Source organism: Prunus avium, chromosome 8, assembly GCF_965620075.1.
Source record: "Prunus avium chromosome 8, drPruAviu1.hap1.1, whole genome shotgun sequence".
Taxonomy (NCBI): Eukaryota; Viridiplantae; Streptophyta; class Magnoliopsida; order Rosales; family Rosaceae; genus Prunus; species Prunus avium.
In genome coordinates, this window is record NC_142291.1 from 37533979 (window position 1) to 37557498 (window position 23520).

At 38.2% G+C, this 23520-nt stretch overlaps 5 protein-coding genes across 9 annotated transcripts; 1 reads left to right on the forward strand and 4 right to left on the reverse strand.

The window, feature by feature from the left end:
- Nucleotides 1-664: 664 nt before the first annotated feature.
- Nucleotides 665-4405, reverse strand: LOC110757508 (long-chain-alcohol oxidase FAO2). Its single transcript, XM_021959139.2, has 3 exons — nt 3936-4405; nt 3486-3758; nt 665-2572 (listed from the first exon to the last, which is right to left on the reverse strand). The coding sequence occupies exons 1-3, from the start codon at nt 4179-4181 to the stop codon at nt 803-805; spliced, it is 2289 nt and encodes a 762-aa protein (XP_021814831.1). The 5' UTR covers nt 4182-4405; the 3' UTR covers nt 665-802.
- A 2680-nt stretch (nt 4406-7085) lies between these two features.
- On the reverse strand, nt 7086-10675 carry LOC110757423 (glutathione gamma-glutamylcysteinyltransferase 3-like). Of its 2 annotated transcripts, none has more exons than XM_021959013.2 (8): nt 10403-10675; nt 10124-10280; nt 9717-9955; nt 9399-9562; nt 9081-9132; nt 8356-8583; nt 7641-8153; nt 7086-7390 (listed from the first exon to the last, which is right to left on the reverse strand). In XM_021959013.2, exons 1-8 carry the CDS (start codon nt 10475-10477, stop codon nt 7322-7324), a joined length of 1497 nt encoding a protein of 498 aa, XP_021814705.1. In that variant the 5' UTR covers nt 10478-10675; the 3' UTR covers nt 7086-7321. The 2 variants fall into 2 exon arrangements, with proteins under 2 accessions (XP_021814705.1, XP_021814706.1); XM_021959014.2 differs by having other exon boundaries at nt 7086-7387; nt 10403-10674.
- A 331-nt stretch (nt 10676-11006) lies between these two features.
- On the reverse strand, nt 11007-16625 carry LOC110757529 (glutathione gamma-glutamylcysteinyltransferase 1-like). 4 transcript variants are annotated; one of them, XM_021959164.2, is made up of 8 exons: nt 16332-16625; nt 14469-14625; nt 13730-13968; nt 13346-13509; nt 13142-13193; nt 12381-12608; nt 11718-12224; nt 11007-11448 (listed from the first exon to the last, which is right to left on the reverse strand). In XM_021959164.2, the coding sequence occupies exons 1-8, from the start codon at nt 16623-16625 to the stop codon at nt 11362-11364; spliced, it is 1728 nt and encodes a 575-aa protein (XP_021814856.2). In that variant the 3' UTR covers nt 11007-11361. The 4 variants fall into 4 exon arrangements, with proteins under 4 accessions (XP_021814856.2, XP_021814857.1, XP_021814858.1 ...); XM_021959165.2 differs by lacking the exon at nt 16332-16625 and adding an exon at nt 15096-15541; XM_021959166.2 differs by lacking the exon at nt 16332-16625 and adding an exon at nt 14763-15057.
- A 2050-nt stretch (nt 16626-18675) lies between these two features.
- On the forward strand, nt 18676-20546 carry RIC7 (ROP-interactive CRIB motif-containing protein 7). Its single transcript, XM_021959132.2, has one exon. The coding sequence runs from the start codon at nt 18925-18927 to the stop codon at nt 20332-20334; it is 1410 nt and encodes a 469-aa protein (XP_021814824.1). The 5' UTR covers nt 18676-18924; the 3' UTR covers nt 20335-20546.
- A 500-nt stretch (nt 20547-21046) lies between these two features.
- Nucleotides 21047-22880, reverse strand: LOC110757525 (PAK-box/P21-Rho-binding family protein). The gene is made up of 5 exons (XM_021959155.2): nt 22467-22880; nt 22210-22383; nt 21990-22099; nt 21794-21887; nt 21047-21641 (listed from the first exon to the last, which is right to left on the reverse strand). The coding sequence occupies exons 2-5, from the start codon at nt 22280-22282 to the stop codon at nt 21187-21189; spliced, it is 732 nt and encodes a 243-aa protein (XP_021814847.1). The 5' UTR covers nt 22283-22383; nt 22467-22880; the 3' UTR covers nt 21047-21186.
- Between the last annotated feature and the right edge of the window lie 640 nt (nt 22881-23520).

Sequence of the window (23520 nt, forward strand, 5' to 3'; positions counted from 1 at the left end):
AATTTTGCCCTTCTAATAAAACTAAAACAATATAAACTTGGAACTGAAAAAAAAAAAATTAATAAAAACCAATGGCAGCACGAACTTCCCATCAACGACCCATTACTCCTCCCTCCAATGGGAGACCTAGGGTTTAGAGGCACAAGGAGGTGCAATTGCACCTCCCCTTGCCGGAAAACGCCTTGAGGGTGGCAGAGTTTGCTCCTCTGGTCTGCGTTGAAGCTGTCCACCAACTGCTTGTGGAAATGCCTCAGTGCAGCTTTTATTTTGCATTGTTGTGCTGTTATGCGCAGTGTAGTGGCTATATATATTTTTTAATCATGGCCAAAATGACGTCGTTTTGGACCAGGGGTTCAAAAAAAAAGAGATTAGGAAACCTTATGCAATTGCCTTATCTCCACGGAAAAACAAGAAGTTTATGCTGAGAAAATCTGGCAATAGAATTTCCTCATGTGTCATGGACAAGTGTTTGATACAACATTTTCTATTGATGCTGCAAAGATGAAGATTTTGGGAGGAAGTCAGGTTAAAGTTTGCAGAAATTAATGCAGAGAAAGTTGAAAATAAGAAGATAATCGTTTTTTTTCTGCATAAGGAATATTTGCCTCTTTCTTTTTGTGTTTGTTCATTCAACTCTAGAATTGTAAACCCAAACAAATACATGTATATATAAATCAGCCTATATTATTATATGCTATACGAGGAAATCGGGTTCATGTTGCAATTTTAAAATTTCTGAGTTACAACACCAATGTGTTGAGATGATTTTCAGAGCTTATGAGCTGCAGAAGAACAAGATAAGCTAATAGCTAATATTATTAGGATTATTACAAATGTATTTTTCTTTTTCCAAGGACTCTGCAATCTTCTTGGAAATGCAATAAGCAGTGGATTGGATGGTAACCATGGGATTTACACCAATTGCAGTTGGAAGCAAACTCCCATCACAAACAAACAACCCTTTTGCCTCCCAGCTCTCACCATTCTCATCAACTCCTCCTTCCTCCTCACTTGCACTCATTCTGCAACTTCCCATCTGATGTGCAGAAGAGTATGTGGTCCAAAGCTCTTCCCTTGAGCTTGGCCCTGCAGCTGCAACCACACTGTCCAAAAACTCTTCCAAATCCTCATGCTTTGTCCCCTTGCATTTTATTCTCTGCCCGTCATTTCTATATGTTCCCACTTCAACAGCTCCTGCAGCAATCAAGATTCTCAAAGCCTGCCTAAGCCCAACTTGAAGATTCTCTTTATCCAACTGGTCTAGTGTGTAGTGGATCCTACCCTCTCTCTTCACCACCCCTGAACCCTTATCTCTGACCAATGCAAACAGGTGAGCAGTTCTTGCATACTTCTCCATCCTGTCCTTCATGTCAAGCCTTGAAATCCATGGAGACAGTGTAGCAAATGAGGCAGGCCCTAGTGCAGGAGTTTCTATGATTGCCCGGACGTTTGTGGTATCGGAAACCACCTTATGGAGTGAAGTGATGATCCCTCCCTCATAAGTTCTGCCTCTAAATTCTGATTCGTGTTCCGGAAAGTATCCCCAGGACAACAGAACAGGGTGAAGGTGGAGGTTCCTGCCGATATTTGGGTTCTTGAGTCCACTGGAGATCATCAGAGGAGGCGTCAAGAGAGATCCACATGCTGAAATTGTCACCTTGGCCTCAATTTGAAGCTTCTTTTTTATATTCTTGCTCAAAGATGTTGCTTCCACACCAAGGCATCTTTTTCTTGTACCTCCTCCTTGACTGTCATTCTCCAATATGAACTTCTCAGCTTTGCATCCAGTCAAAATCACTGCACCACATTTCACAGCATCAACTAGCCAAGTAGAATCAGTCCCTTGCTTTTCTCCTGTTGGACAGCCATAGTTGCAAGAACCACAGTAATGATCTCCCGGGGAATTCCTAGGAACCAAATCAACTTTCAGACCAAGAGTGTCGCACCCTTTTCGCAGAATCTGATTCTGAAAGTTTTCTTCAGTACAACTATCCGTGACACTAATCCTCTTACACACAACATCCATGGCAGATTTGTAATCAGAGCTTGCATAAAGTGGAACCTTATGATCCACAGACCACTCATGCAGAACCGTATCCGGTGTTCTGATCGATGCAGACCAGTTTATAGCAGAACCTCCTCCAACTGTTGAGCCAGCTAATATCATTATCATCCCATCAACTGATGACATAATTCCACCTGATTCATATAGTTCATTCATTGAGGGACCTTCTAGAGAAGAGTAATCTTTAGGAAGAAAATAGTTCCCTTTCTCGACAACCATCACTTTTTGGCCAGACTGTGCAAGAACTGCAGCTGCAACTCCTCCACCACAACCAGAGCCAACAATGACAACATCACATTTGATCTTGTGGATGTTGTGAGTCGTATCATCCGCGACCTGAAGGCCTCTCTTAGTGAGAGATTGAACAAGTGTAGAATCACTCTCATTCATGGTTTCTATGATTCCCTGTTCAAGAGGTCTCTCCTTTGGAGTTTTCATTAACTTTTTGTTGGTGTTCAAATCGTATCCAACTGCTTTCCATGCTGGGTTTCTTGAATTTTCATCAAGCTGAAACCAACCAGACAAAGTGATATTAAACTTCAATTCCTATAATTGAAAAGATGAACACATATATATTCTGCTATATATCTTTCTATCAGACATTCCTATAATTTTGTTAATTAGATCCACATTTTCCAGCAATTTTACATATAGCCTTTGTCAAATCATGTTTTGAGCAATTATAAACAGTTGAGATGAAGAATGAGTTTAGGTGCATCTACTCACAATGAAGAAAACATAATCTTATTTAAGGATTAGCATAAAAATAATTATTATATTTCTAATATATAATGCATATAAAGTTAGGGCCTTAAATAGAGATATTATTGAAGACATCACAGACGTTGCAGATGAATGCTACAATATATTATAGCCGGTCTCCTGATCACTACAAACCGTCACACATTTTTGTCACAAGAGAAGCAAACAGAAATATATAGTAAAATCCGCACTTTGAGTTTAATTTATTTTTAAAAAAACTGACAGAAATTCTCAGACCCTCTTGTCATAAATTATTAAATACAGCACTAATCTATCTCTTTGATTTTTCTTTCTAGTTTATAGAGTTTTTTCTTCTTCTTTTATTTGGAAAGTGTCACGGAGGTCAGTCGGAGTTAAAGAATATTTGTCCTTTTGCTTTGCCTTACCATTATCAAAGCAATGAGCCATGAGTGATGAAAGGAACAGATAACATAAATTATAATGAAAAAAGGCAAAAAGAAAGTAAAAGGGTCAGCTGACAAGTCTGACAAGACTTGCATTATGTAATAGTGGAGGAGAAAAATTAACTTATCTATTCCCGTTTCATTGTCCGTTTCATCGTCCCCAGCAGAGACAGAGAGAGCGGGGTAATAAAACGGGGATAGGGAAGTATGACTCGTTGTGGGAAGAGGGGGGTTAAAATCAGATGCAAGATTACCCTGGAGAAGAAGGTGTAGAAGCAGAAGATTTTGACCACCAAGAACATCAATCTGAGTGTGAGCACAAGCTTTTCCTTTGACCATTTCTTGAGGACTTCTTCTCTTTTCTCCAAAGACATTTCAGAGAAGCTGTGGATGAATGGCCATTTCCAACTAAGGCAACGATGCCCACAGAGCAATAATGTTCCTAATCTGAATGACAGCATCTTCAGAAATAGCTTCATTCCCTCCATAACTTCTGGTAGAGCCCTCTTCACCATCAATTCTGCTACCTGCTTGTTTACCAAATTGATCCAAAAAAGAAACAGAACAAGTTGAATATTTCATAAACTAAAAAAATAAAGGGCATTGACTTGCAAACTCTCAAGTTCGAACCCTTGTGACACAAAAAAAAAACAGAACAGAAGAGCTTTCCTATAAACTTCAATAGAAACCAACATGAAATTCACCTCATCTGGTATAGGAGGCTGAGACCCAGAAGCTCTGTAGATGGAATGAAGGGCTTGGTCATCTGGGCTTTCCTCCTTCTTCTTCTTGTTGTTGTTTATGGTGTCTTCCAGTGACAAAGGAGGTACCAGAGCTTCACAGATGGCAGCCAGTGATTGGATTTGAGCTGGAGAGAAACCATGGCTGAATTTGCTTTCCCTCCTTCCTCCTCTCAACAGAGGATGGCAACTGCTTTCTCTTCCCTCCATCTCTCTCTCTAAGAAGATGCTTTGTTCTTGTGGGGCTGTTTCTTTGGCTTCATGTATGTTCTATAAAGAACAAGCATTGCCGAATTTATATAAAAACAGGAGAAGAGAGATGGTGTGCCGTGTGGAAACAAACAGGTAACAATTGTTAATTTGTCATCGTCTAGAACAAATTAGAACGTTGAAACCAAACACTTCACTCATTTAAACATTTTAGGATTTGGTTAAATGGGCCAATAGTCAAGTGGAAAAGTTCAAATTATTATATATAATATACTCATTTTGCGTAAATCTTTTAAACATCATTGTATTTATATATATATATATATATATATATATATATATATAAATACAAGTCATAGTCTAAAACAAAACAAAAAAGGAAGAAAAAATGTTTTTATATATTTCATAGGATGGATAAATCAAAGATCAGATAACTGATATATGAGTTTTCAAGTTAACTTTTATTCATTAAAGAAAAAGGTGGAGTACTCATATTTTGTCTAACAAGTGGCATTGAAAATGGAGATCATACCAGAAAAATTCTCAAATATATAACCTCAGTCTACTGTTAATAGTACTGTCCTATAATAATAAGTATCAATTAGCCTCTCCGTACATGCTTCTACACCTGCAAGAGGTTTTTTTTAATAAAAAATTTAATTTATTTTAGAATTAAAAAAGATAATGGGTAGTTGTGTTCCATAAAAATAGAATCCATTATTTAATTTTTCTTTTAATTTTAATTTTTTTTAATATGAAAAAGTGTAAATTTACCATATTATCCTTATTTAATTAATAATTTCAATTCTTAATATTTACATTAACTAAGGGCATTTTCTGACATTTTGAATGTTTTACCGTTCTTTGTTTTTTGCGATATATATATATATATATATTATGTTGATGGGCATAGATATTATGTTGATAGGTAGTTGCCTTAAAAATCTAACATTAATATCTTTGCGTTTTAAGTGAGTAGACAGAGATGCTATGGTCGATCTCTCAACCGCCCATTCAATGTTAAAAAATAAAAAATAAAAAAAATAAAAACCAATTATAGTGATCCATACCCCCACAGTGCCAAATTTTATGGGCCTAGGATCTGTGAATAGTTGTCAGCGATTTCTGAGTGTAGCTACAGTTTCAACAACTACTGGTTTTGGTGAAGCACTTATGGCTGAATAGGGCCATGCATGCATAATATCCACCCATATCAAACATTTCGGTTATTGATTGCCTCCGCATCTTTACTTCAGAAGGATTCAAATTCAACAACCACCACCAAGTCAACCTGCCTGAGTTTCAAAATTAATTCATGAATCATAACACACTGCGAATTCCAGCCTTTTCTTATATTTCCCCTTCAATAAAGTAGCAAAAACCCACTCCGAACTAGCATCCTGTTTAGCACCCAATATCCCATGTTGGAGAAATACTAGTTCATCTTGACATGGTATATAATTTGGCGGTCTTCTCTTACAAGCCGATTTTGTATGGATAAGTTCTACAGGAAGATAACTGATAAGTATTATGTATCGAAAATACTTGGCTCTTTGCATATAATATGTGTGCAGTTGGTAATTTTAACGAGTTACTTTTGCATGTGTCAACCTAATTCGTTTGTGATGTCTCCATTATGTATGAGCATGACTGCCATCAACTCAGAGAGTCCACAGATGGATCTCATTGAAGATCATCAGGCAATGTCCAGTGACCCCACCATTTATGGTCACAAGACAACTCACGCCTCAGATCTGTTGGGGGGTCATCGGACTTTATGAGCGAACGAACACCGAAAGTTTGCTCACAATGCCATTGTATTTACTTTTTGTTACTATTGACGGTGGCTGGAAAAGGTTTGCCGCTAGGCCTTACGGCTTTAAAAGGATCGACCCTATATATAGGCTATATGTTAAGCCTACAATGAGAAGAACAAATTATGAGCTTCTCCAACTTGACTTAGAAGGAAATGTTGGTCAAAACAACATCCAAGAAAGATATCACCTTGTTCAAATTAAAGAGTTCAGATTCTTTCAAGAATCTCAAGGCCTTGAACATGATCCAATTCAAGGAAGGTGTCTCGGGAGAGCAACAAACCCTAGTTTACGATGGCAAAGTGCTAGATCAAGACGACAAAACCCTGGCAACATCCAACGTGGACAGCTGGTCTGCGGTTCATGCAGTTTTTTGGGTCCTGAAGAAATCAATCCCAAGGTGGATATGGTGTGAATATGCTGCCCAGGTACCTGGCTGGGGACCAATCTTGATGGAAGTAAAACTGTGGCATATTGGCCGGGAAATGAAAGCGTTGATGGAGAGAATGGTAGGGTTTGATTTGGATGATTATGTGGTAAGCCATGGTGAGAAGCTTATAAAGGATTCCATGAGCATAAGTGAGTGCAATATCAATAAAGATCCCCCCTTAACTTGACAAACTAGAGCTTATTTAATGGTGACGATGATGAGAAAACCCTAGGGTTTTATCATGTAAAAAAGAGATCAACGATTTGGGAATTTCGTTCTTATTCGAAATTGTAGAAACAATCATGCTTAACTCCATAGAGGACATTAAGCGCTATATGTGTGAGAAGATGGGAGGGATCCCATGTAGCAGCCATAAACTCTCTTATAAGGAGCAGTTACTTGAGGAAGTACGAGGCACTCCTCTAAAGTGGAAGTTTTGTGTGTGGTAGTTCTTGGTCATTCTTTTGGCCTTCATACAAAGCATTGCACTGCTGACTAGCATGTCTTTGTACACATAGGCTACTGGTAGCAGAAACTCAAAAAAAGGCATGGCTTCTCTAGTTTATTTGATTTAATGGCTTTTGTTTCCAGAATAGGTTTCAATCTCCCCTCTCCCAATATTGTTTGTTTAAAAAAATAAATAAATAAGGCTTTTCTGGATATTTCCAATGATTTTTTCTAGTGAATGTCAATTGATAGAACTAATTTTTCTACTGAATGTTAGTATTACAGGCATGCATAGCTTATGAGTACATCTACAGACTAAAAAGCAAAATCATATTTTGAAATGAAATTACATGATAAAACAAAAATATGAATTTCACCAAATCTTACCAAAATTGTCACTTTTTTGGGTGTTCCATGTTTTATGCTTTAAGAACTTAAGCAAAAGTATGTTATGAAAGAGAACCTGCTCCATTATCAGTCACGAGGAAGTGGATTTGCCGTTGCAAGTACTGAACCTGCTACAGGCATTCAATCCATGAGTTACTAGAGATAAGGTCTGTGCTTCTCAGTGTGTGTGTGTGTGTGTGTGTGTGTCTTAAAATAAGTGTGTTAAAGGATTCAAGGCTTCTCCATAAGAAAGTGCTTATTATAGTACTAGTAGCAGGATGGATTGGGGAAAATTAGGTATTGGGTTCTAAACTGATCAGACAAATGGAGAAAAATTGGAGTTGTAGTAAAGAGTCAAGGCTCCAAAGAAAGAGAATTTACCTCCCCTTGAAGCAAAGTGGGCAGACAATCAGTTGATATGAGACTATTAATTTCTGCAAGTAGCTTCTCTTCTTTAATGCCAGACCATGTGTGTTGAGGCAGAGCCAACAGAAGTACTGTTAGAACATCGCCCGTAGATGGATGCATCCCTATGCAGCTGCCATGATAAAAAGAACACAGACTGCTTGGATCTGTTTGACATGAGGGAACCAGCATATCAACTGCTTGTTCCATGCCATTAGTTGTTACAGTTCCTGAGACCACTGTTACGGGCTTTTCACCATTGGATTTTAAGACCTTCATGTCAGTTTTTCTACAACACATTCCATCTAATGAACTGACTTTCCCAGCCAAAACTTTAGCTCCTTGGCAACACACATTTGCAGCAATTTCAGGCAAGGTATCTTTACCACCCAGTGATACGGTATCCTTACAAAGTGAATTTTTAGAAGCCAACCATGTGGTTACATGCTTGAAGAGTTCCGTTTCTTTTACTTGTTTCAATACCTCTTCCTGAAATCCCAATTTTAGAAATTCAAAATCAGAGATCCCCCACCTATATATTACTTTTCATTTCAAGTATAAGAAGAAAAAGGAAGGAAAAGAAGTATATAAAAAAAAGGTGTGCTTCAAACTTTGCCCCCTTTGAGGATTACAAAGCAAAAGCAGAAAATCAGAATGCATGAATTAAAATAGGAAAAGGCTGTAATAAAACCTTGATAGCTAGCCTTCCTTTTTCCTCTTTGTTTACGATCGGATTCCCATCCTCTTGTCTCCGAACTTCGGCAACCCATTTAATGAACTCTCTCAAGTCAGCAGGTGGTGATTTGAATACAACAGAGATCACATTCTGAACATCTTTTACATCTACTGACTTCAACAGGAGAGGAACATCTTCTATTAAGTACTTCGCAATACTATTCCAACCTTCATGTCTGCAACTCTGGGGAAAATTCACAGTTACATCAAGATCTAAACGTTTTATGGCAAGTAGAAATAGAATAGTAAAACAAAAATGTGCAACCACAAACAATAACAAATATCTAGCAGATTACCACAGAGAAAGTGATCAATAGAGATGTGTAGGGAAACAAAGCCTGCCACCTTCATATGTATAAGGAACCAAATAATGTGGATTTTACTTTTACCTTCCAGCCTCTAATTTAAACATCTCAGTTTCTAGTTTCAATATCACGTGTTGGTCCAAGTTCAAATCATAAAAAACCAAAGAAGTTCAGAATAGAATGTAAAATGAATGAATTTATTAAACGACAGGGTTTTCGTGTCAAATTATTATAGTTAATTTTGCTCAAGCCTATGAAGTTGATCCAAATTTAGTTATATCTAAGTTTTTCCACAAGGATACAAGTGTAATACTGAAATTTCGCATGAAGGCTAACAGAAACTAGGTTACGTAAAACAGATCGACAAGAGCAATACCACAGTGTAAAGAATAGATGGACTTCTGTTAAGCCTTGAAATAATCATGTACCTGAAAGAGCCAAATTACAGAATGCAAACGGTTTGTAAGTGACATTTGTCAGTATAAAAGAGCCTACAGCCAATGACTCATATTAAATTAACAACTATGAACCCCAGGAGGACATAATGCGAAGAACAAAAAGTGAGCAAGAAATACTACTGCAGTTTGAACAACAAAATTCTATGAAATAAAGAAGAAGGAAAAAAGCCTAACTGGCTACTAAAGCTTTGAATTTCATACTTCAATATGTGGAAGGTTAAAAGTGAAGGGTATACCCTCGACGATGTCCAGTTGCTGCATCAATAGTATCCATTCCCTCCCAAAGAAGTGAAAGTGGAACCCAATGAGGAGGATATTTAAATCGAGCAACATCCAAAATGAGAACCATATCTCTTCCAGCATGATAACCCCCAATCGGTGAAAAATGGCCAGTTCCAGTCTGTAACCAGACAATACAATGCCAGTAAGTCACTAATGATTTTAAATAGAACTCAAAGACATCAGATAAATCTAACTTAAATTCTTAGATATAAAAAGGAAAATAAATCCAATATTGAGACAAATGTGTGATAGAAAGAACGGTCTTACAAAACCTGGCTAAATACACCTCTGTGGTATGATGTGATGACATGACAATCCTCTGAAGAAGTACACGAAATGACATGGTTACGAAAATCATGAACGGAACTTTCATGGGTTCGAAGGGCATTGACTTCAGCTCCATTGCAATGTGCCAAGCACGCAACTTTCCCAAAGGTGATGCCTTCGGCTTTGATCTTTGCCAAAGGTTCGCAGCAATCCAGCATTGAGTCATCAAACCATCTCCATGGGCCTGAGCTCACAAAAAGTCACAGGGCACATCATGAAAATAAACAAGTATATGGCTTTATAACCCAAGTGCAATTTGAGTGAAACCAATTGAAGAAAACCCAAAAATCCAGATCCTAAGTTAGCTCAAAAAGCAAAAATAAAATAAAGTAAAACTGAGAAAATTAATTACCTTTCCATTTTCTCCCGGGATCTATAGCGAGGGCGTTAAGGACGACGGCAAGGGTGGCCAGCCCACAATACGCAGGCTCTGATTGCGTTTGGTAGTAAGAGATCAGCTTGAAAAACCCTTCCATGGTTCCATTTCCTAGAGCTTCAGTAAAGAGCTTCTGCATAACATTGAAATTCACATTGACAGACCCACCAAACCCCTCATTCAATTCCACAGAGAGAGAGAGAGAGAGAGAGAGAGAGAGAGAGGGGGGGGGGGGGGGGGGGGGTTGTATCGCACCTTTCCATCTGGGGAAGCAAATTCAATTGCAGGAGGAGAAGGAAGCTCTCTGCGATAGAGACCAGCCACTGCCATTGAATCTGCTGCCTTTTGTTGTTCTGGGATTCAAATTTTCCTTCTTCTTGCTCGGATTTCAGAGGCTTTGAGGTTAATTGAAAAATCAGAATGAGAAAAATGAGAGTGAGACTGATTTCTTGAGCAAAGGTCTCTGCTTTGGGCTTCAGCTTAGAAATTCAGCAAATAAATTCTCTTTTTTTGTTATTTTAAAATTTGACAAAGGGACTTGGTTGACCGTTTTTTCCTTTTTATTTGTGGCGGGTAGGTTACTGACCAATCTATTTTGGCCTTCTAGAATTCAAAACTGAAAACTAAGGAAGTCATGTTTACAAGCGACATGTCGTTTTGATACCACAGGTTTGTTGCAATGCACAATACGACAAAAAGAGTGCTCTGCTTGGTGGTCAGCCCAATGTTTTGAGCTGGTTGGGTAATGGGTGGTCATATTATAACTCTCATTGTCAATGAGATGAGACCATATGTCATTTATTAATGGGACCTTGCAAAAACTCAATTCAAACGGCCTTGACTTGGAGAATACGTCTCAGGTTCGAACTTTCATAGATATACATAATAAATAAATAATTCATGGTTTGAATTTTGATAAAAACTCTCTACGACAACAAAGTCAAAAATACATATAGATAGATGTAAATTGTAATGATCAAGAATTTCGTCTGTAAAAAATTAACATTGTATCCTAACATCGGTATTTAAGTTAGCACATGACCCGGTCAGCAGCTTTATCAAGGGGAAACAATCGTCTCTTCACCATGACTCTTCTGCATCATCATGAAGTATTCAACTCTACAATATAGCCTCTCCACAATGCCTCTCTCTTTCTGTAACAAATTAATAAGGGCATCCGAAACGGGAATTGCGAAACGGGTTAGTAAAGAATTCTAAGGAAGAGGAGCGCCAAGATCCTCATCTACCCTATCCTCTTGGCATTTCTTGAGAAGTTGGAGCTGACGCCGTAGGTGCAAAACCTGTGCCAAGCCAGTAGTTAATGTTATGAAATCTTTGAAATGAAAGTAAAGTGTCTGTCAAATTAGCAGCAGAAAGATTAATTTGGGCATGAAAAAAATATTGGAAATCATATACATTGACCAACTTTGCAGAAAAAAACACAACTTTTCTTTCAGGAAATATAGGGAGAAGATATCCAAACTTCAAAAACGTACGTAAACAGTACTGTTAAGTACCAATGAAGTGAGAAGTTGCAGAAAGGATCAAAATACACAAGTTTAAATTTTACCTCTTCTTGAAGCAAAGTAGGAAGATTCTTAGTGGAAACAAGGTTATTTATTTCTTTCAAAAGCTTCACCTCCTTAATCCCAGACCATGTCTCCGAGGGTAGGGATAGTAGAAGTGCTGTTAGAACATCATTGCTTGCTGGGTGCATGCCAATGTGATTTATTGAGCCTCCACAAGAGCAACCCGAATTTTTTCGGGATGAAGGAACTAGCATGTCCATCCACTCCTCAGTTTCACCGTTTACCACTGTCCCACTCACCACTGTGACTGGCTTCTCACCATTAGCCTTCAAGCATTTCACACATGTTTCCTGACAGCAGTACATCTCTGAGGAGGCAGACTTCCCAGACAAAATTTGTGCCCCTTGGCAGCAAACACTCGCAGCAATGTTTGGCAAGTTTTCTTCATGACCGGAAATTAAGTTTCTGCAGCATGAATTTGCTGAAGATAATAATTCTGCCACATGTTTAAAAAGGCCAGTTTCCTGCACTTGTCTCAGTACCTCCTCCTGCAAATAAAAATTTGGGTATTGAGATTTTGAGGTGCATAAACTAGAAAAATAGTATGGGGTTCATAAAGGTAAAAACAGAGACAATTCTCTGCAGAAAACAGGGGAAAAGAAGAAACTGAAAAATAAATGAGAAGCTGTAGAAGACTAGATTACCTTGAGGGCAAGCCTAGCTTTTTCCTCTGGGCTTAAGCTTTGGTCACCATCTTCTCGTCTCCGAACTTCTGCAACCCACTTGATGAACTGCCCAAAATTGGATGGGAGCGACATGAAAACAACAGAGAGGACTTCCTGAATGTCTTTCACCTCCTCTGACTTTAAGAGAAGAGGAACATCATCCATTAAGTATTTCGCGATACCAACCCAACTCTTATGTTTACAGCTCTGCAAGAAGCCCCAGATAACTATCTTCAACAAGCATACAATATGTAAGAAATTCCAAGATTTCAGATTACTCTAGTACACAAACATACTTCCAAAAAAAAAACACACTAACACACACAACATATAAGAGAGACGGAATACAATAATGACAATTCAACAAATCAAGAGACAGACTTCTGTTTATCTCTCTGATATGTCCAAAATCAGAAATTGAGGCACTCATCAAGAAACTATCTTCACTATCAGTTAAAGCAACAAAATTAGCTCTTAAGAAGAGAACACGGAAGTGAAAACATCAACCTTGCTTCTCAAATATACTCATCTCTTATAATTCTGAACGAAAGAAAAAATGCACAATGTAGGTAAAACTCATATTGACTACTAGACAGGAAAACGCATATAAACAAATTAATAAGCCTCAAAGAAAGGGAATAAGACATGCACATCAAGACAACCAGAATGTACTGTGTGTTAGTGTAAGGGGGAGTTGGGTTTGGATTTTGAAGTCATAAAATTGCCAAATTCAATCATACCAGGGTATAAAGTTGTCCTGGCTCCCTGTGAGGCCTAGATATAAGCATGAACCTGGGCAGAAAATGGAACTTAAGAAGTGAGAATGTAATTTACATTCAATGCATCTCATAATTTAGCGAAATTATACAGAAATTGCTTCCAACATGCATATCCAATTTAATTGCCATTAGCTGTAATATTCACTGGCACACAAGAATGCATACCCTCTGCGTTGTCCAGTAGATAAGTCAACATTATTCATGGCGTCCCAAAGAATTTTCAGGGGCACCCAATGAGGAGGATACTTAAAACGTGCAACATCCAAAATAAGCGCCATGTCATTTCCAGAATGATAGCCACCAATAGGTGAAAAATGACCAGTACCCGTCTGCAATAAAAATTGGATTCTTACTAGTCAATACCTGATCAATTTTCAAAGAATTGGAGAGTGTGACAGAGGGAAATTTAAGCAGAATCCTTAGATGAGATAATCATCAGTATAGCAGTATAGTAATTCATAAGGCTGAGAATACCAAGCATATCTACAGCTAACTTAAAATAATGGTTCCACCAAAGAAAATGTACCGTAGTATGGCAATTAATAATACCTGTTTGAGAACTGCTCTATCATATGATGAGATCACATGACAATCATCGGAAGTAGAACATCTCATGACATATTTACGAAACTCGTCAATGGTGCTATGATTTGTGCGGAAGGCTTCAACTTTTGCTCCAGCACAGTGAGCCAAGCATACAAGCTTCCCAAATGAGATGCCTCTAGCTTTGACTGTCTCCAAAGGTTCGCAGCAGTCTAACATAGATTCATCAAACCATCTCCAGGGTCCTGTGGGAAAAGTTGAAGTGTATAATACATTTGCATTATAGGATCTAAATGGATGGAAAATCATGGACCAGAAAAGTTTACTACATTCAAGACATTTGCAAACCATGATGGAGTCAATAATGAGAGACAACACCTACTCTAATGTGGCAATGTGTTTATACTCTGTAAAGAATACTAATATTGTATCAGAATTTTAGGAGCAACAAAAGCTCAAATGTTGATGATTAGTAGCACATCAATTGAATATTAAGCATCAAACCCTCAACTAATTAGGTAATGACGCTGATTATAACAGTTAACACAGTTTGAGTATCAACAGTTCAAATCATATCAACATGGACAATTTCAAAATCCATGTAAGCTTAAGTTGTCAAATAAAACTAAAGGATGTGATTAACAAAAAATGGTCAAATATCTATGGATTATACAATAAAACTTATGCCATTCACTAGATGGAAAACAAAATGACACTTTCAAACCCATTAGATGATAAATCTTACCTTTCCATTTCCTTCCAGGATCAATAGCAAGGGCATTCAAGACCATGGACAGGCTCGCCAATCCACAATAAGCCGGCTCCGATTGTGTCTGAAAATAAGAAATTAACCTATAGAAGTTTTCCATAGTTCCATTATGAATGGCTTCGAGAAAAAGTTGCTGCAATTCGAAAAACAACAAAGTTAGGAATAATAAGCAGTAAGGTGACTAACAAACTGGTACAGTTTCAAAACACAGCCTTACTCTTACAGTGAACTGAAAAATTCTTATCAGATTTTGCTTAGCTAAATATTTACCTCTCCTCCATTCTACAACTAAGATTACATCAACTGTAAGTATGACACGGCCTTTCTAATAACACATTTGACCAAAATTTTACACCCAAAAAAAAAAATACGAAAAAAGAAAGGAAAAAAGAAATTCAGATTGTAGTATCAAAATCCTATGAGTTCTTTGTAAAAACAAAAGCATTTTACAGAACAAAGTTGCAAGCTTTAATTCTAAAGCATAACAGAATCACAAACCAACAAATAAAAAATAAAATAAAATAAAATAATGGGGATCATAAAAAATATATGATTTTGAAGGATATATAAGGGAGTGAGTGACGAAGCAACTAAAGCTTGTACCTTTCCTTCTAAAGAGGCAAATTCGACTGCAGGGGGAGAAGGAAGGATTCGCCTGTACAGCCCAGCCATAGCCATTTTTAATTATTTCTTTTTATTTTTTTCAAAATTTAAACCGAGAAAAAGCCAAAAAAGAAAGAAAGAAACATGAGTATGGTTTGGTAGGACTGAGAAAATTGAATTATTGAAATGTCCAAGTCAAAAGGGTTTCTTTCTGTATGTCGGAGGCAAAATGCTTGCTAGGGTGGCCGATTAGGAAGGAACCCGCGTAATTAACTGTTTCAAAATGCGAGGGTTTTAGTCAAAAACGTGGTGGAAAACAACAAATGAGTCCAAAAATAAAACCCTTTGAATAGCAATCAACGAATAGGATAAGATTGTCGTTTTGCTCGAAGGGGGTTGCAAACTTGGCGTCGTTGGCGATGGCGATGAGGATGGCGATGGCTTTTTTATCTTTTTGGCGATGGCTAGCTATGATGACGAGGTGGGGATTACGTAACGTGGGTGGTTTTTATTGGAATTCTTTCTTATTTTCCTTTTTGGATTGAAGATTTTATTTGTTTTTCAAATTTGGACTTAATTTGTTATTAAATAAGCATTAACCACCTTAAGATGTTGGTGTTATCAAATCCATTATATGATAATAACATGTATGATACTATAACTTAGATTAAACATATCAAATTTTATCTTTAGCTAATAGTATAACACGATTTAACAGTGCGATCATCACATTTTTATATTTCTCGTACTTCTAATATAACAACTTGAAAACCTAACCGTATTATTCATTTTTTTTAATATATAAAATTGAGTTTGAAGTAAGGAGAAATTCGAAACGCAAAATCTTTGAGTTGCAAGCTCTTTGATAATGACTTTGATACGATGAACAAACCAATGAAACTCTAGCTCATTAAATCATACGAACTAGATAAGTTTATATATATATAAATATACAATTGAGATTGAAATTCGAAACACAAGATCTTTGAGCTACAAACCCTATTGAAAAATTGCTTTTATACAATGAACAGAAGAATGAAACTCTAGCTCACTCAATAAGTATTTTTTTTTTCACGTTTAGTTAAGAAAAACTAATAATATGCTTTTATCTAATAATTGTTATAGTAATAACGTGAAACACCCTTTGAATCATAAAAAGATCATTCAAAACAATGAACCAACCTAACACCAATGTGTTTTTGAGACACCAACATCTCCATTATTCAAGCCACATACCTTGCCATGAGAAGAAGCAAACTCAATTGCAGGAGGAGAAGGAAGAGGTCGTTTGTAAAACCCATTAGACATGGAAACTTGCTGAGATTTCTGGTCTTGCTGCACCATGGTGTTTCTGTGAGTACGCTTTGCTTGGAAAAAGTTTGATGGAAAATCACAAGTAGAGAGAAAAGAAACAGAGGAAGAGAGTTTGAGTTCTTTGAACTGGTTGCACAATTTAAGAGGAAGACAATATGGGACGACAGTATTAGGACTTTTCCAATCACTGCTTAAAGTACACCATGTTTGATTCATTATTATTTTGGACAATGTGCTCAAATAAATAATTAGATAATTACTTAGTTAATCTCTGTTTTATTTGCCACATACCTTGCCAAGCAAAATCTCAGTTATTTTGGCGGATAAGAAAGGAAACAAAAGATGTTGGACTTGCTTTGTACAAGTCAGCAAGGAAAGAAGAAAAAAGGAGAGTTTGATTCTGGTCAATGAACGACTTGGAGGGAAAGAACGAGGAAAAGACTCTTCAGGCCTCGATAAGGTAGATCTTTTTGAGCCCAGGCCCAGGTTGGCCTGTGATACACAGAGGCCTTTAAGCCCAATCAAATGGGCCAGAAGTTTGTATATATGAATAAATAATAAAAATTAAAAAAAGAGGCCCAAGGGGATGAGAAAATTAAGCTATTTTATATTTTTTATGCATAGAGGAGGGTCGAAACCGAACAAGAAAACCTAAGCGCCGATCATCGTAGGCCTAGAGTACTAAAATCCCGACTAATTGTGGTATGGTAGTCGTTTTCTTTCTAATGTTGAAAGAGGTTTCAAGTTCAAATATATCCATCTTCATTAATTAATAATAAAAACAAGTAGCCTTATCATAATGGTACAAAATGCTTCATGGGTTCACGGAAAAATGTTATTGTAACCTAGTACTAACAAAAACAAGTATGAGTACCAAAGAAAAATACTAGTACCGGTTCAAACAATCCGGTAATCTTAAACACCAAATGATGCGACTGTTGTAAAATTGATTCCTTTTGTTAAATTCGTCAAACTTTTAAAAATTAAAAACAAAAAAATAATTTTCTTATTTTTAAAAAAACAACATCATCTATTTTGAGCATATAAAACACAGTCATTTCATCCATCGCCTGATATCTAAATTTTGGGATATATACCATTGAATTCTTTACTCATATTTATGCGAACAAAACAAACCCTAAGCTAAGCTTAATCCAGGGATGCAAGCAAATGGAGCTCAGTGTTTTCCTCTGAATCCCAATGACTCCATTTTAGTGTTTATTTTGCATGTTGTGTGTGGACCACTCTCTCTCTCTCTCTCTCTCTCTCTCTTGCCTAGTTTCAGAAATCAGAGCCCCACCTCCTCTAGGTTCTGTTTGCTTTCCTTCCACTCCAAGACGCAGCAAAAAGGTCAAAAGCCCAAAAAGCAATAACAGCAAAAACGCATTTTTGGACATGTGGGTCCCAATGGTCCTTCCCGCGACCTTACAGCTGCGATTGGAGCAAAACGACTCCGTCTCCAACATGGAATTCGCATGCCTCTTACATTTCCGGAAACGGTTCCTCCGTACAACTTCCACGTGTCGACACGGTCCAAGCCGTGCCCCTGATGCGCCTCGTTTTGATCGGTTAGGCGTCGCTTTCGTGGTACAGTAGCTGACACAAGACAGTAAGTCGGCGGGTGCGGCGCGGCTCTGTCGCTTCGCGGTTGCCAATGTCCGCGCAGGTTCCTGTCGGCTCCTCCGCCGGCTAACTCCTCCGAGCCCAGCCTTTCTGCCGGTTAAAGGTCGAACGCCTTTTAGCGGCGAGGGCGGGAATGTGTCCGTTGAAGCACTTTGGGGTACGCTGTTGAAGTGTTCGAGGTTTATCCGGTTCAAAGTTTTTCTCTGTGTGGTCTTCTGACTTCTTGCCCCGATAGCTTCTGCTTTACAAAATTAGCATAAGGTTGGTGGGGAGCTATACGGTCCATGTTGTAAATGTCTGCAGTACCCCTGTCAGTTTTTATCCTTTTGGGGGAACCGCAGTCTGTATTTATGTAATTTCAAATTTATCAATCCCTATGATATATTTTGACCCCCCCAAAAAATCCCTATGATATATTGTTTTCTGCACTAAAGTTTCTATGATTATTGGATGTTAGTGTAATTTTATTTTTGAAAATAAAATGAGATTTGGGTAAAGGAGGTTAATTTAATTCTGGTCATCTAGTTTAAAGATTTTGTGAGAATAATTTTATTCATGGAAATATTTAATTTTTTAAAAAGTTGGTAATTGCTTGGTCTTCTACTCCAGTCCAAAACCAAGGTCACATTGGTAAATTCACCAAAATTTGCAGAACCACCAGCAACAGCAGCAGAAAAAAGCCAGCCTCCTCCCCACTTAAACACCATGATCCAACCACTTATCTTCCTCAGAGAGAATGAGAGAGATTGAAGAGACCTCACCTTAACATTCCTACACCCTACAACACCCTCCCTTTTTTCTCCTTATACCCACCCACCAGTCTCCACCTCCTTCTCTCAAACCCACTATTCACAGCCTCCAAAAAACCTCTCCAACTTCCCTTCTCTCTTCAATGGCTCAGTTTCCTCTGTTCCATCCATTTTCCAAATTTACCCTCCTCTTCCTCGCAACCCTCCTGTCCACAGTCGTCATTTCGCACCAGCAGCAACCCCTCCTCAGCTCCACCGAGCAAGACGCCGTCTACCAAGTCCTCGACTCCATCAACTCCGCCATCCCCTGGCGCTCCCTCTTCCCCGACGACCTCTGCTCCTCCGCCCCACACGGGGTCGTTTGCGACTTATTCTCCAACCCCGACGTTTCTTCCCCCGAAACGGCTCACGTCACCGAGCTGAGCTTCGGGTACGTTTCGGACTACACGCCCAACCCGCCTTGCTCTCCCAATTCCACCATCGACCCACTTCTCTTCACGTCCTTCAAGTACCTCCGCAAGCTCTTCTTCTACCAATGCTTCACCGAAACGCGCGTCTCGGTCCCCGAAATTCCGCCGAGTTTCGGTTCAAGTTTGGAGGAGCTCGTGTTCGTGGACAACCCGTCTCTGGTGGGCTCCATCGGTGGCATACTGGGTAATTTCACCAACTTGAGGAGGGTAGTTCTGACCGGAAATGGGGTTTATGGGAACATCCCAGACGGTGTTGCCCATTTGGTCAACCTGGAAGAGTTGACTCTGTCTCGGAATCAACTCGGCGGCGAAATTTCTCTGAGTTTTGCCAAGTTGAAGAAACTGAAGGTTCTTGATCTGGGTTATAATGATTTTGCCGGAAATGTCCCTGAATCGGTCGGTAATCTCTCGGAGCTGTTGAAGCTGGACTTGAGCTCCAATGGGTTTTCTGGTAAAATCCCAGAGAGCTTCAAGAACATGCAAAGGCTAGAGCTTTTGGACCTCAGCCTCAACCAGTTTAGTAACTCTGGGGTTCCTCTGTTTTTGGCTGAGATGCCTCAGCTGAAACAAGTGCATTTGAGTGGGAACTTACTGGGAGGGAAGATTCCGGAAATATGGAAAAACCTGGGAGGTATTTTGGGAATAGGACTCTCAGACATGGGACTGGTTGGGGAAATTCCAACTTCAATGGGTGTGCATTTGAAGAATCTGAGATACCTTGGGCTTGACAATAACAAGCTTGAAGGGACAGTGCCTGAGGAGTTTGGGTTCTTGGAATCTGTGAATGAGATTAATTTGGAGAACAATAGTCTGAGTGGTAGGGTTTCATTATCTCGCAGTTTTTCTGCCAAAATTGGGCACAAGCTGAAGTTGGCTGGAAACCCACAACTCTGTGTTGATGATGGCTTCATCTTCTTCTCCAAGACTAAGAGTGCTGCTGGTTTGGAGCAATTGAAGGTTTGCAGAAAACCCCATAAACCTAACCCTGCTCTTCTCAGTGTGGTTTCTTCTTCAGTGCAGGTTGTTGTTCCTTCTAAGCTTCTGTTTGCCACTTGGGTTTTGTTCATGCTTATCTTTGCTTAATAACTGGGATTAGACTTAATTGAGTTTTTTTGTTTTTCCTTGAGAGAGCTTGGGATTAGGTCATCTAACAGATTAAGAAAGGAACAGGTTTTATACTGACATGGAGATGAATTTTGGATGTGCAGTCAATGTGGTGATACAGTGGAAAAAACTAATGTAATTATGGACTTTTTTTAATGGAAAGTGCATATAAATTATAGCATTATCTTTAAGCATGGCTCTCTCTCTCTCTCTCTCTCTCTCTCTCTCTATATATATATAATATTGGTGCTTTTGGTTTCTTTTATTTTAGATTTCATTTTAGTTTAGTTTTATCACATTTTCCCAAATTTCCTGGGATTCTGCCCATCAGTGAAAAAGTTGGACATGATCTCAACTTTTTGGTATGTAAAGAACTATCTATTCTGCAATTGTTTATTTTGAAGTGGGATTTTTGAGTGGGGATCAAGCAACTATTTTGGCATTTGATATGGTTAAAGGAGAGAGAATCTGAAAGTTTCCCAGAATGGCTGCTGTTCACAGTCTCAAGCATGTTTTGGCTCTTATATAATTGAAGGCATAATTGATCACAAATCATGAAGAGAGAGACAAGAAAATCATCTTTCTACTGTTGGACAAGGATGGATAGCTGTAGACAATTAGGGTAAGTACTTTGAAATTGGCGCACATACACTGGCTGGACAGCATTGTATTTGAAAAATTGCAAAACATAGGAAGCAAAATGTTCAAAAATTGAAATGATGTTATTACACTGAAGTTACAATTGTTTGGCTTCACTTCCCTGATACATTTTATATAGCTAGCCTGATTAAAGATTCTAGCTACACCAATAATCAATTTTTGTGAAGCAATTCATGTAAATCCCTTGTCTTCCCCCTCTTGAAAAGAATTCTGAGATAGTTGGTCTTTGCTATTACATTTATAACTAGTTGCAGGTTGGTGTCCAGGATCTGTACATGTTTCTGAACTAGCTTGGGGTTTAGCCTTTCTTGATGCCCCCCCAACGGAGGAATCTTTGGATTTCTTTCGCCGCGTTTTCTTAGGGATGTCTGGCGGGTTTTGCGGTGATTCACTGCCATTAATTGACTCCGGGGATTGCCGGATACCTCTAGTAATACTATCTGTTGTGTCCCTATTCTTAGAAGACCGCCTTGTTTGCTTTGGTTTATCTGATCTTTCCCTCTTAGGGGAGTCGATTCCACCATCTCCATGCCCACTTGATGTTTGTCGTGGCGACGCCCTTGGCAAATCCGGCGTGTCCTGTGCCGGAGACCTAGCACCCCTTGAACTACCCTTCCGGCTTGAATCTACATACATACACACAAAAATTGAATAGTCATTTGGAAAATGTAACACATTAACTTGTTAATACATAAATAAGGTGATGTGATCCAACCAAAACCATTCACATTTGCATGGATATTTACAATTTTAGGGTACAAAAACAAAAATGAAGTACCTTGAGAGACCCATTTGACCCCAGGATCCTCTTTTGTCTCTCCATTGCTTAAAGGTCCTGATGAATGTCCAGGTGGAGCTTGAAACTCATTCATCTGCATGCAGCATCATCCACAAACATGGCTTTCATGAGGCTTCTAATCAACCATTTAAGCAAAAATTAACAAAAAAAATTAATAAAAAAAATGGTTAATTACCCAGCTTGGAGAACCAGCAGCAGTTGATGGACCCTCCCATCCTATATGAGCCACATGCTTTACATCTGTAGGAAACCCAATCTGCATATCTTGGCCTTTGTTGTTATCATCTGCCAAAGCAGAGGGCAAATCCGTCAGGTCACATTATAAAATTTGTGTAAGATAAAAAATCACTCTAATTATAAAGCCTGCTTCTACTTGGAACACAAATTATACATACCAAAAATTTGAGAAATGTATCTTAGGCCTTTCAAGAGGCCCTTCATCTTTGTGTTATTTGCAGTGTTTGCCATTCTTGTGGAAGATTATATACTGGCTCTATCAATGAAGAACCAATGAAGCTACTCCTGGAAAGTCCCTAGTTGAAGCGGGATCCAAAATTTGCCCTCCAATTCTGCAAATATTGGTAACAAGAAGAAAGTCAATGATCAAAACAATTGAAATTAAAAAAAAATCAAACATTTCATCCAATGATACCTCAGAAGGAAAACCTTGCTGCAAGGCTAAAATTTACAGAGGCCCCCATGAGAGGGTTGCATTAATTCAAACTATATATTTCCTAAATAATAAAAAGAATGCCCAGAAATTTGAAGTGGGCATATATGCATTCACTTTCTTGTATTGATTTTGCACAAGATGGGGAAAACTTTTGAAGAAAGGGAAAAGGGTGTTCAAAAACTAACAACAGCTTTTGACAAATGTGGCCATGGAGGGTGGCAGTGATGAGAAAAGGGATGAAAACTGACAAACAAATTGTGCTTAATTAAAGTAAAGCCATCGTTTATCTCGTTCATTTGATGGCAGGGCATTGTTTTTTTGCCTTAACCCGTGATTCATAACCAGAAGTAAATCGAATTTTTCGGTGTGAAAATATAGGAGAAAGAGAGAAAGAAAATCTTTGACATGCTAAATATAGGAGAAGGTTTTAACGGGTCATTTTAGAGGCTGTAATGAATGGTTTTGTTAGATGCATTTGAATTTTCCACGGTTTGTTGGCTATTTCCTTGGTTGCAAATTGCATGGGAGAAAATGGATAGATCTAGACACAACTGATAGGGAACTAGAATTGATAAACTAAAATGAAACAGACAATGGATTTCTTCTGGTTTCATAACTGGTCAACTACATTTTGCTCTAGGTTTGTATGTTGACCATTAGTGTTATGTTATGATTATTAACTTTTTCTTCGAAGTCACACTCTAGTTATGAATGCAACCGTAAATTTTGGCGGTTTAGAACGGCTTCTAGATTGGTTAAAATCGCTTTCTGACCATCAAAAGTACTTATGCGAAAAACCTGAAAGTCAAAGTGCTTATTCAGTACAAACACATGAATTTTTAATGAATTTTTTAATGTTCTTCGAATGAGGGCACTTCTTCAAAAAGCAATTATGAGCAGAAATGCTTTTACCAAACGGATATGTTTTGTGTTTCTCCAGTCAAGATCATGAAGCATCATTGATGTGAACCAAAATTGCCATATTTACGGCTAATTATGTAGTTATTGCTTAATTTAGGTAAAAGTTAAACCC

What these genes read in the sequence shown, in the direction of transcription:
- LOC110757508 (XM_021959139.2), bottom strand. Translation starts at nt 4,181, where the DNA reads ATGGAGGGAAGAGAAAGCAGTTGCCATCCTCTGTTGAGAGGAGGAAGG. An exon ending in AGCCTCCTATACCAGATGAG is followed by an intron (nt 3,759 to 3,935) that starts GTGAATTTCATG and finishes GTAAACAAGCAG; the next exon opens with GTAGCAGAATTGATGGTGAA. An exon ending in TCTACACCTTCTTCTCCAGG is followed by an intron (nt 2,573 to 3,485) that starts GTAATCTTGCAT and finishes GGTTGGTTTCAG; the next exon opens with CTTGATGAAAATTCAAGAAA.
- LOC110757423 (XM_021959013.2), bottom strand. Translation starts at nt 10,477, where the DNA reads ATGGCAGTGGCTGGTCTCTATCGCAGAGAGCTTCCTTCTCCTCCTGCA. An exon ending in TCCCGGGAGAAAATGGAAAG is followed by an intron (nt 9,956 to 10,123) that starts GTAATTAATTTT and finishes TTGTGAGCTCAG; the next exon opens with GCCCATGGAGATGGTTTGAT. An exon ending in CCACTTTGCTTCAAGGGGAG is followed by an intron (nt 7,391 to 7,640) that starts GTAAATTCTCTT and finishes GAATGCCTGTAG; the next exon opens with CAGGTTCAGTACTTGCAACG.
- LOC110757529 (XM_021959164.2), bottom strand. Translation starts at nt 16,625, where the DNA reads ATGAATCAAACATGGTGTACTTTAAGCAGTGATTGGAAAAGTCCTAAT. An exon ending in CAGGACAACTTTATACCCTG is followed by an intron (nt 12,609 to 13,141) that starts GTATGATTGAAT and finishes GGCTTCTTGCAG; the next exon opens with AGCTGTAAACATAAGAGTTG. An exon ending in CTACTTTGCTTCAAGAAGAG is followed by an intron (nt 11,449 to 11,717) that starts GTAAAATTTAAA and finishes GGCTTGGCACAG; the next exon opens with GTTTTGCACCTACGGCGTCA.
- RIC7 (XM_021959132.2), top strand. Translation starts at nt 18,925, where the DNA reads ATGGCTCAGTTTCCTCTGTTCCATCCATTTTCCAAATTTACCCTCCTC.
- LOC110757525 (XM_021959155.2), bottom strand. Translation starts at nt 22,282, where the DNA reads ATGGCAAACACTGCAAATAACACAAAGATGAAGGGCCTCTTGAAAGGC. An exon ending in CTGCTGGTTCTCCAAGCTGG is followed by an intron (nt 21,888 to 21,989) that starts GTAATTAACCAT and finishes TGCTGCATGCAG; the next exon opens with ATGAATGAGTTTCAAGCTCC. An exon ending in GGTCAAATGGGTCTCTCAAG is followed by an intron (nt 21,642 to 21,793) that starts GTACTTCATTTT and finishes GTATGTATGTAG; the next exon opens with ATTCAAGCCGGAAGGGTAGT.